The sequence below is a fragment of the Xiphophorus maculatus genome, chromosome 22 (assembly GCF_002775205.1).
Source record: "Xiphophorus maculatus strain JP 163 A chromosome 22, X_maculatus-5.0-male, whole genome shotgun sequence".
Classification (NCBI taxonomy): domain Eukaryota; kingdom Metazoa; phylum Chordata; class Actinopteri; order Cyprinodontiformes; family Poeciliidae; genus Xiphophorus; species Xiphophorus maculatus.
This window is the reverse complement of record NC_036464.1, coordinates 20,439,500-20,452,005: the sequence shown is the minus strand read 5'-3', so window position 1 is coordinate 20,452,005 and position 12,506 is coordinate 20,439,500. Positions and strand designations below refer to the sequence as shown.

At 38.5% G+C, this 12,506-nt stretch overlaps 1 protein-coding gene across 1 annotated transcript in view; it reads right to left on the bottom strand.

Moving 5' to 3' along the window:
* The window catches only part of arid5b (AT-rich interaction domain 5B), a 106,397-nt gene extending 100,199 nt beyond the window's left edge, over nt 1-6,198 (bottom strand). The window contains exons 1-2 of the mRNA XM_014470692.2: nt 6,119-6,198; nt 5,543-5,797 (exon numbers count right to left, since the gene is read on the bottom strand). Of these exons, the coding sequence (XP_014326178.1) occupies nt 5,543-5,797; nt 6,119-6,139 (276 nt within the window). The 5' untranslated portion in view covers nt 6,140-6,198. The remainder of the gene's footprint in view (nt 1-5,542; nt 5,798-6,118) is intronic.
* Nucleotides 6,199-12,506: the final 6,308 nt, after the last annotated feature.

Below are 12,506 nucleotides of genomic sequence, written 5' to 3'. Positions count from 1 at the left end.
CGGTATTTGAGGGATATTGGGCTCGAGCTTTAGATGAAAGCAAAGTACAACCAGCTGTTTACATTTCACATTCAGACTCTGCTCTAAACTGTGTGAAAATACTCACGTAAAATCTAGCATGATCTACAAATATACAGTACAAACTACAATTATAGCAGGTTGGACATTTTATCTCATGAGACTATATGTTCTCATTTAGCACCCAAACCTTGTGAAAACAACACACTTCCTGAGAACTGCGGCTTATCACATTCATATCTGTATGACTCACAAGCACAAATTAAGTTGTTGATATTCAGTCAATTACATATTTACAGTTTTTAGTGTTGCCGCAGAGCCACAAATCTATCTTATCTGAAAGAAACCAGCTTATGTGAGGTTTATGAAATCAATCCCTCTGCAATGTTTACCTTCACCACCCAAGTGTAGATTTTAACATCTGCTTTTTAAAACATACAGCATAAATAAATGTGTTCATTTTTGGGCATCGTTTTTTTTTTTTTTTTTTGTTTTGTTTTGTTTTTCCTCCTCCTGTTTGTGTCTTTGGATTATGGATTGCATCTGCAAGCGCCGCTCCGGTATAGCTGAGTCATGCAGTGCAGATTAGTGTGTTGTGGGGCAAAGTCAGCGAAAATCTGAATGGGCTCAGTGAAGGTCATAAACTGACTCCAAGTTGTCAGGGCGATTTCCACTGCTGTGTAACATACAGTAAATAGTTTGATTTGCTCAGAGAAAAGCGAGCCCTTTAATTGAGGCCAGGCTACATAGCACTTACAAGATTTCATCATCCAAATTATACAAACCCGGAGTCTGATCTCTGAAGCTTCAAAAGGAAAATTATGCGTTTAAGTGGTGTGCGCTAAAATTCACAATCCACGAAGGAAAGCTGTTTCCATTCAAACTGATATTTTGTCTCCTTTAGTTGCTTTACAACTTGTGACAAAATGTACACAACAAAAAAGTCTTTCAGAGGGCGGCAAATACCAGTCACTGAAATTATGCTTTTAATCCAACAAATAAGTTAATTGTGACAAATTAACTAAAAATGCTGGTTCAGCATTGTGTCACCTGCTATTCTTATTAGTTGTACACACTGACATCAAACCACAACAGCTCATGCCGAACCATGCAGTGGAAATGAGACATTGTCAACCCTCAGGCAATTAACACACCTCTGCTCTAATAGTAGGAAAAAAATATTACCAGCCATCTTGTTCTGGATAGATTGAAACCGCTTGGATATTAGAAGACATAACTAGTTTAGCAATAACTATAATGCTGGGACAGTCATTGCTAATAAGAGGCACATCTTAGCGTACTTGCCAAGGATAATGTTTCCACTAGTTGGTAAAAACCAGCCTCTTGTTCTATGCTTTTCTTGGTACAGTGGGTCCGGACTCGTGGCTATGGAGACATGATTGTTTCCCGGATGGAGGCGTGGACTTTGTTGAGGTTTTAACTTCGACCCAATCGCTAACCCTATGAAGCTTACCGGAAATTGCCTGCGTTGTAAACAACCGTAACCCACTGCAAAGATAGATGTGCCGATCCGAACAAGATGGTATTACTAAAACTACAGGCAGACTACGATTCTAAAGCAGCGCAGGAAAACAACATCATCGTTCTTCTATTTGTTGATTGACCCAGTTGAAATTCAATCAGAGAATGGGAGAACTCCCAAATGTAACAGCGATGAGCATCTTGGCATATCTTAGCTGTGGTTGACATGGCACTTTATTAAAATATATTAAAAAGTTTGTTACTATGTCCTTCAGTAGTTTAGCAACACTTTTAATGTTTATGTTTAACATTCTGCCAAGTCCTAATTCCTGATTGTTGCCAATAATTAACACCTTCCAGCTGTGCTAGTCATGGAAAAAACAATTCACATTTCACTTTCTCAAACTACAATTTAAAAGGTCTGTAATGTTTTATTTCTTAACCAGTTTAGCAGAAGTGCTAGTACCACTGTCAAATGTGCTAACAAGCTAACCATTAACCTTTGTCAGTCACGTCTAACAAGTGGCACAGCTTGGCTGTAATTGCCAGGAAAAATGTTTCCATGTTATCTTGTTTAAATACATTTAAAACTTTATTACTTCTGCAACATATTATGGCTTAATCACAAACTTAACATTTATTTCTCACGACAGAGTGATCTTGATAACTTCATGAAATGCATTATTGTTAGTTAAGACGTCAGAGGACGAAGCACAGGACTCCACTCTGTTGTGATAGTCCTTTGCAAAAGAGCTGCATAACATAACGGCGTTATATGATCGGAATACAGTATTATTGTGAAGTATTGCAATGACGATGCAATAAATCCACACTTTCCTCACTCCTCTCTTTGTCACCTGTCATCGGACGGCTTCCTACATTCTGTGACATTTGATATCTTGGGCTCTGTCATCTGGATCAGGTGTGGGTTTCTACTAGAGAGAGACTCCATCTGACAGGCTGGAAACGTTATTGGCCTGCTAGGTGTGCATTCCTTGTAATGGTTATCGAATAGTCAAACAATACTGCACTTCAAACTGTTATTTGTGATAATAATACTGATTTATTTGCACATAAATCTAAAAGCCCTATATTTATTCTATTTATCTGCATTTAGTATCAGTATCAGGTTTTAAAAAGAAAGATGTTTGTTCTGAATAAGGACATTTTTAATACATGTCATTATGCTGTTCATGAAGTGCAAATTCATTATAATTCCAGATCCCATAATAAAATTTCATGGACAAATGTTACTGGTTAAATGTTAACTTAATGTAAAACACAACAGTTTGAAACTAAGTAACTGATTTCAGCAGTTAAACTTAATCTTATCCTCCTGTCATGTATTAGTTACAATTTACTCAAATAAAGTTACAGTATCTTAATCTAACTGTTTGCTTTATCAGTATAAAATCAATAATCTATGCAGAAAAATAGCTTTACTTCCTTTTTGGAACTGTATGTCCATGTGCTTTACAACATGTGGCAAATATGTGTGACTGCATTTGGCAGTGCAGACCCTGTGTTATTAAATAAGTAATATTTTCCAGCTACAGTCAATGAGCTGGAATGTGAGCATTTTGCAATGCAAATAAGTCTGTGGGAATAAAGGGGGTGGAGCTGGCATGTCTTGTGCAAGTCTGGACTTTAGGAAGGGCAATGCATGCACTCAGAGTAATTACTAAATAATTGCAGTCTGTTAAATGCTAACACCAGGGGGGTTTCAAGAGGAGATACCCCTGCTCAAAAGATGAATTCACAGGGATGATAGCTTGTCTAAGCTGCTGGCCATAAATAGCCACCTTTCTCATGAAAGGGAAATGCGATAGCTGCTCTTATTACTCAAGAGGAAAGAATGTAAGTAAACCATCAGCGGAAGAGTCAAGTACAAACACGGCTTTGTCCCCTATAAACAATATAACAGCAACAGAGAGTAATCTCCACGCAGCCGCAAAGTGATCAAAAGCAAGAAGGCAGCAATTAAATGTTGCTGTCATTATATCAGAGAGAAAAGCCACACATATTGTTTGTTTCACACCTCTTAATTTGGGACACTGATAAAACAAGCTGTTAGGATTTCGCCAATAAAACTAATGGAGCAACATGCATACATTTTCTTTGGGTGAACATCAATCAGGATTTCAGAGTAGAACCGTGCAAGCTCGGCAGCTGAAAGACCAGTGAATAAATTAGTGACATTAGTAAGATCAATTTACTAAACACTTTAGTGCTCTGAATGCTAATTAGTATTATAAATGCTAATATTGGCCCGGATAGAAGTCATAAGATTTTATTGAAATAGTAAGAAACCTTTTGAATCCATTCGAACAAGTTCGAAAGTCAATCTGTTTGCAGCAACCGCTTCATTAATAACTACTGACAGTAAATAATCTCAGCCTGCTAGCAAGCTTGACTTCTGCACTATCCCCATCCCTAAATCAGTTAGGCATAAACATTGGTGGACTATAAACAAACTTTTACTTTTTTTTTTTTTCTAAGACTGTGACATGTAAAACATTTTTCTGGCAAACACAGCTGATGCGATGTTCATGACTGCCTTAGATTTACTGCAGATAGTTTAGCTAGCTAGCATTGTTGACATCAGCATTAGCAGTCACTAAACTGGATAGGGAATAAAACATTACAAAAATAGTAACAAAATTTATCAATTTATTTTAAAAAGCTGTCATACAGACCATTTATCCTGGCAAACACAGCTAATGTGATATTCATTACTGCCTTTACTGGACATAGCTTAGCTGGCTATCATTGTTGACATAAGCATTAGCAGTCATTAAACTTATACATAAACTGGATAGGGAATAAAACATTACAAAAATAGTAACAAAATTCATCAATTTATTCTAAAAAGCTGTCTTACGGACCATTTATCCTGGCAAACACAGCTAAGGAGCGCCGTTCTTTGGCAACAACTGCCTTGGGGGTTAAGAAAATTGCATGTTTGGTGTAGCTAGACCAGCTAAACCCGAACACAATGTTTCTCCAACAGTGAAAACGTTTTACCCACAAGTTTAAAGACGGTTCATAACAAGTAGACATCATCTGTCATAACACAGCTCCCACAACCACTGAAGATGACAGAGCCGGACACTTCAGCTTATTAAAACAAAAAATGTCGAGGCAGGATTTGTGACCGACGTAGACTAGCTTAAGTTGTTGAAATTGATTAAATGCTAACAAATTGACATGCTCTCTTTAATTTTGAACAGCTTTAATGGCTAAAATTTAAAATTCCATTTTATAGTGTAATTCCGTTCAGCGTAACAGGATCACAAGCGCCACATATGGCCATAGTCAATCATAACCAAGCATGTCTGTGCCAACAACAGCGAGGCAGACGCGGTTACAAGAAATATGAGCTGACAATAATCATTGTTTGAGGACAGAAATGTTCACTGGGGAAAATTATGCAAAGCGAGGAGAGTATATAGTTAGGACGTGTCAGCACTGGCTTGGCTCGCCTCTGGCATCCTTTTTATGACTCGCACTGCCTCTTTCAACATCAAGCTGCATTATAAAATAACTATTGTACGGAGCTGTATCCGATCCCATCATGCATTCATTACTATCGCGTTTCGCAATTTCCGTTCCGTATGTCAGCATATCTGACACGCTTTTAACCAGAAATGAAAATGACAGAGCAGGCAGGCGAAAGATTGTTGCTTCCCCCCCTACTCTCCTCCCCGCTTTTCTTTTTATTTTATTATTATTATTATTATTATGGCACAATTAACCCCACGGAGCGCAGTGGCTGCGGTCTTATTGAGCGCAGCTGGACAAGTGCACACTCAGCATGTTGACACCACAATAGACAAACAAGGCTGAAGTCTACAACTATATAAAAAAAAAAGCGAATTCCGCTGTAGGTCAGTTCTTTTCTGCCGATCGATACATCCAGTGTCATAATAAATGCACGGGTTCCTGAATGCCTCAGAGAGACCCACGGCCAGTAAACAAAAGAGAAGCGGCGGAATTATGTAAAATTCCTCGAAATAAAACAAAGCGATTCGGGCATCCCTACCTCTCCGTGAGCGACGGATCGTCCCTGGGGAGTATCCTCGGGTAGGAAATAAAGTTTGGAGCTGGATAAAAGTTGCTTGCTTGTCCTTTCCTCCCAGAGAAGCTGGAGCTCCGCTATGCATATAGGATCCTCGGGTTTGCATCTGACGAAGAAAAAGTCTCCGAGAGCGAGGATTCTCGCTTTGCCATCCCGGGTACATTTAAAGGCTTTATAGAATATATATGGTCCATGTAAACCGCAAGACGAGCCCACCCACTGTGGAGGAAAAAAAAAACAAAACAAAAACAGATTGAAGTCAAGTAAAGAAATGAATGAATAAATTAAAAAAAAATAAAAATAAAAATCTGAAACCGTCGCTTCTTTACGCTCGACTTGCAAATGTCACACACCTTCTTGTTTCCTGCGCGTAATTACAACAATTAAACAATGCTACATGTTCCACCTTTCAAACAGATGCCTTAATTTCAGCGCGTGGAAGTTTAGCGGCTCGCGCGCGTGCTTACAGAAAGGTGGGGATTAATTAAAGCAGGCGGAAAGGAGCTGGAATAAATCTACGCGTGGAAAAACAAACGTTACCTTCAGTGAGTTCGGCTCCATCTCGACGTTATGAATTGATTAAACTCAACACGCTCTCCAAACTTGCTGGCTTGAATGGATTGCCGGAGGACCTGCAAGGGGCGTAGCTATATGGAGTTTAAACGGCGACATTGTGAGCGTGGAAGTTGTGCAAAAAATGGGGTTTAGTTTCAAAAAGTGTGCGTTTCGTGTTTTCATTTAATTCGATGGAAAAATATAGCAGAATGAACGGTTTTGGGGGCATTATTTTAAAAACGAACAGAGGTTTCCGCAAAATATTTCAGCATAATTAATAATAGATGAACACTTTTTAATTAGTAATTGTATATTCTTCTAATTAAGCATGTAGAAAACGCTCTGGCACGTTATTTAGACCGATTTGAGCCCAAAATGCGCTTTTAATCTGCGTTTACATCTCGTATGGTGTTATGTCTCTTCCAGGACTTTCGTAAAAGACGTTCAATATGAAAGCACATTTCTCACAGTAATGACACTGAGGCGCTTGCTGTAGATGCCTTCAAGAAACAATGTTACATTAAAGTTAATAGGGCTATCAAATGATTCTTCAAAAGGAAACCTGTGAGGCGCTTCGCTTTGGCCATGGTCCGCGATTTGAGGCTCCCACGGCTTGGAAGGTTGATTTTTAATGCAAACCCCCCCCAAAAAGACAAATATTTGTGTTTATTTATTTTGCGGCGAGTGTGAAAAGACAAAAAAAAAATGTCCGAAAGAGAAAGCAGAGGTGTCACGGGACAGAAATCACGATGCGCGCACATAAATCACGTTAAACTGACCTTGTGAGGAAAGCGCGGTTTGTATTTGACACGCTTAAATACGTTTGCATGATCAAAGCCGCTAATAAAATACTAATGTATATTTATTATTTTAACCACACGACACTTAAAGCTGTGTGAGCCCCCGAAGCGTACGCGCATTTAAGCCAATCCGACTATATCCTTTATGTGGAGTCACTCAAACTTCATGTTTTTTTATTTACATCTATTGTTCTCCGCTGGCTCAATGTGTCCGCTGCATTTTTATCAAAGGCTGACTGGCACTATTCAAATTTATAGCAGTACCGACAAAGTCCACAGCGCGGCGCTGTTGCCCCTGTGTTTATCCAGCACTCGGATCACAGAGCACACAGCGACTCGGGTCTACTTCTGACACAAGCTATTTGAAGCACACTATTACGCAATGCGCCTTTTTTTGTCCCACTGAAATAAAGGGCAGAGCAACTGGGGCGCCACCAAACGGTGGACAGCGGCCATCCTTTATAAATATATTGAGTGTTATATTTGTAATTTATTGTAAGATTCTTAAAAAGAGGAGAGGACAAATTTCAATGAGCTGTAAATGTCTGTAGATGTTATAGCACATCTCTCGTGTGTGTAAGTCCTTGAATAAATATGTATCTAAGTGATCACAATTTTAAAATTGTCAAAGCAATGTCAATTGAAGAGCTGTGTTAAACTCTAAAAATGACAAGGGTCACTTTTCTTGATCAAAAATTAAGAGAGGGGCCGTTTCAAAACTAAAAACATGACGATCTCCTAAAGGCGCATATGTTAGCAATTTATGACATAATCTGACTCAATCTGACTTTAACTTAACTAGAGCTTATTGTTTTAAAGTGCAGCCAGAAACATAGACAACAAAACTCCATGAATGTTGTTATGGCTTTTGGTTTTGGCGTGAAATGCTGACGTGACTATAGTGGCCTCCATCTGACTAAAACTCCATAGAAACTCTCTGGAAGTGCTCATGCGGAGTCTGTATTGTTTCACGGTCCACAACATGTATTTTTGTTCTGCAAACCGACACATTTTCCTCCTCCTGTTAGATAAACGTCTGTCTGATATCCATCTTAGAGGCGTATGGAGACAGATGAGTCAGAGCTAAATATAGTAATTTCCTCTTATTATAGCTTATCCCCCCCCCCCCCCCCGTTCAACCCTGGCATTATACATTAATACAAAGAAAATAGTTGAGGTAATGCTGTGTGACACTGTGATATTTTCAGCTGCAGCTGAGAGAACTGGGACAGGGCAAAAGGTGGATCACACAGAGACTCATTGTCTGGCATGAGGCTGCAGCAGCGTTGAGATTCCTGCAGTGAATCCAATACAAACCACAGCTCCCAGTGTTATCTTTCCCTGATTTCTCCCACAGTCACTTCAGCGGCTGAATCAATGGGGTTGCATTGTTAATGGCCGCCAGCCACCGTAATGAAGTCGCTGGTTAATCAATGGCTCCAATCCAGCTCTTATCTGCCAGTTGCAAAGTGTCGGCGTGTCAACAGGTAGAAGCAGCACGGGCGCAACATTGAGATGCAGATATTGATGACAACGAGGTCTCACGCAGAGATGTGGTAATTGAAAAACCAGACACAACTGTGGATGAGAAAGAGAGGAAGGTAATAACATGCCAATTAAATGTCGATGTATTTTTAGGGCATCGTGGTATACAGGGGTATTCAGTAAGTCAGGGCATGATTTAAAAGTTCCTTTATTTCAGAAACTCAGTTCACAAAGTGAAACACTTGATAATCACACACAGACCGGAGCGTTAAAGCCTTTATATTTATTCATTCGAATTATTTTCTTCTTAATGAAAACAAAACATTTAAGACTGGAACATTTTATCAGAATAATAAAAAATCATTTTAAAACAGAAATGCGGGCTTAATGGCAACCAAATGGTTATTATTTTTCAAAAGGTGGGAAATGGGCTGAATCTGAACACATTCTAATTTATTAAATACGTCTGCACGCCATCTTGACATTTTCACATGATTTTCTATTTGAATGAAATGAAGATTGCAATACCAAACTATCCTTATGTAGTCATTTTGAGCCATCTTCTTTGCAACTCATGTAATAAGCCTCTTGCAATTTTATTTTCAGTCAGTTTCAAACACTCCAATTAGACTTAATGAGTGTGTGAGTCACAAACTCTTTGTTTGCTCTTCTCACAGCTTAAATCAGCGACACACACTGTGCATATGATCTCCACTGGTGAAAATGTTGATGCTTAAATCTATAAAATGATGATAACATTGACTGCCAGAGGAGTTATTCAGGCCAATGGTCATAGGAATAGACAATATGGACTTCCACTGTTATCAAAATATCTTGCTGTATTTATTGGGACGACAATAGAAATGTATTTATAATGCTTCTTTTAGAATGGCATGTCACTGCAGTCAAATACAGATGTTAAAAAACATTTAGACGTTTTAAACAGGCTTCTTTAGGACACCTTTTACATAAAGAAGTGTGATGTTTATCACTTAGCTGCACACATTCACAGAAGTTAACAGCATTTTTATATTCATTGACATTTATTGGGACTCTCATGCAACCACCAGTGAAAAAATAACAAATGTAACAATCCTTTTTCTCGCCCCCCCCAACATCTTTAACTGGAAATTGACATTGTCATGATAAATCAAATTCCTTGTCGCGGTTAGAAAATGCTTACAACTGAGTACAATTCAAAAACAGCAAATACAAACCGTTGCACCAAACTGCAACATGGTCAATTTGTGTTACATAACTCTCAGATTCAAGATCTGGAAGTCTGAAATAAATAGAGTACAGTGTAAAAGAAGCCTGATTTGACAAATAGAGGCATAAGGAGGAGGAAATAAGAATTATTGGTTGGCAAAGTTGAAAAAAACAAAACAAAACAGGTATACTAAAACCGAAGATGTTCAGAACAAAGTTCTGGGATTTTCAGAAATTTAGAGTAGGTGAAAACGTAAAACTCCCAAAATGCCCTCGTAAAACTAAACAAACTGAAATGGTCTTAATATGTCCCATTTAAGATGAACATGACACGACAGCACGCATTTTTTTCTTTTACGCCAGTCTGCATAAACACGTACAAGCGCAAATGAGAAGCTTCGATCAATAAGCCGCAGCAGATGTAGCTGCATGAGTGAATCCACATACTGGCCCCCAGGAATCTCAGTGTGGCAAACAGAGAGAGACTAGACGGATGAAGATGTTTCATCAGCTACCAGCCTTTTACCTTTTTGTTGAGTGTGCAGAAGTAAAATAAGAGATGCCTGGTGAAGTGGTGAAAAGCAAACTGTCTCTCAGCACACAGCTGCTAAACATCCAGCCTGGTGCAGCAGCTCCAGCAAGGAGCCACAGATGGGAAATGGAGAGCCGCTGTTGCACTTTTAACCACCTGAGTCATAACACTTGAACCACACGTGGACACAGTGTGTCACTGAAAATAGTGTCAGGTTTAAATGATTTGGAAACAATGGTATCATGATTGTTGTTTTAATAACACAGCTATTTCGCGTTTACAATTCCGATATTCAGGGCCTATAAATCCAGAAGCTAATTTTTATTCCTCTAAGTATATCTGACAAACGCGGTCACTGCTTTTATGCAAATTAGGATATTTATCTGTAAATGGTGACCTGTTCACATGTAAAATGCATAAAATCCTCTTATAACAGCAACATGTAAAAGTGGTGAGTGATTCCATACTGAATAATGCATATAAGAGTAAAACACTGAAAGAGACCATTTTGGTTGTGAAAGCTGTACCAGCTTGCTTTGAGTTCCTCATATTGTGAATTAAAAAAAAAAAGAAGTTGTCTTTTTCACTATAAGCTCTTTGTTGACATGTTTGAATATCTTCCTTGTAACATGTAAAAATATGCAACTAGTGCTTCCTATACTGCAGCAGACACATCTCCAGTTAAACATGAATTTATTTTTGGACATGTCAAACAGTCTGTGACATGAGTATTGCGATATTCACACTCTGTATCTATTTTGGCTTCATAATCATTGCTCAAATGTCTTGGAAATATCCCCGTAAAAACATTACTTAGTGTCACGCTGCGTTATAAAAACACGTTGCCAGATTCAGCAGGTTGGACAGGACACAAAAATCGTCTTGGAACCATCTGGGGGGATTATGTCAGCAAAAGTCCCCCATAGAACCAGCCTTTCCAAGACTTTGTATTGCTTCAACTCATAAAATTCTAAATTAAAATGGAGAGGAGACTTGTAGAAGTGTGCAAGTATGCAAAGTTATTTCAACATTAGGGGAGTGAATAAAAGTTACACAAACGTGTGTACTGCGGTGAAAAGTTCATTTTTTTCTCTCCGTAGTTTCACAATATCCAGTGAGGTCATCAGTGTACTGTCTCCACATGATGACTAAAGCATACAGGAACTGAGCAAAACTTTACAAGAAAGGTTTTATGGTGCCACTGATCAAATCTTTATTTGTGAAAATGCTCATTATGACAGACGTCAGATGAAGAATAAAGCAGATTTAAACCTGCTCTGTTTTTAATATGTAATATATTACATGAGGAAAGGAAAATATGCAAATGCTGGAACTGCATGTGAATGTTAATCAGTTTAGTTCTCTTTTTCTAGTGACTTAGTTTAGTTTTCTTCAATTGTGTAATAAAAAATAATTTATAATTTTACAGTTCATATGGTGAGTGAAACTTGAACAGGATACTTGATTGTCTTTGGTTTAAATCACACGTTAATTTGTACTGAAGACCAAACAACATTTATACCAAACTTTAATGTTATTTTTTTTTTGTTGAAGGGATCTAAATGAAATATTTTTATGGCAAATAAATGGGTGTTAAACAAAAAATACACAATTTCTTTATTACTGTATTAATAGTATTTTATGTATTTCATTTAATAGTGTTGCGATTTTTCAGTGTTTACTGTGATTTTTGCACAGTCTTGTGCTTCACAACAAGATAACACAGACGGTATCTGCGTTATAAAAGTATGACGGATAAATAGAGTGTAAAATACAACCTACACTGTTTCTTTCATCAAATTAGTCATTTAACAAAGTGTAGGAGGCTTCCTGAAAGCCAGCCAGAGTTATTCAGCGAGATGCATGGGTGTGCTTTTTACTTTATATCTACCCGGACAAACATCCCGTTTCCAAAAGTAAAGCCTCTCAGCGTGATATTAGGACTCTCGTTTCTAATTACGCTGCCAGGGGGATTATGAAAATCAAACAGATGACTAAAACAAGAAAGCTTCTCAGAAATTAGGCCAGTGCAGCCTATCTCCGACTTACTCCACATGCACAATTGCGTCACCCAGAGGATGTGCGTCTATCTGCAGTGGAAAGCCCTGGGACATTAAAAACCCATCAGGTAAATTTGTCCAGGGGAGCACATGTCAATAGTAACTTTAAACGTGTGTCTTTGTGCCGCTGTAATCGCACAACAATGGGCCCCCCGTCTGCAGCACGACTTTGGGAAAGGTAACAGGAGATCTGGGAGATGTCGCAGAGCTAATTTTAACCTCACAGACTCATTATGACACGGTGTTACATTTCTCTCCCCTCTGACACAAGCCAAGAACACATTCGA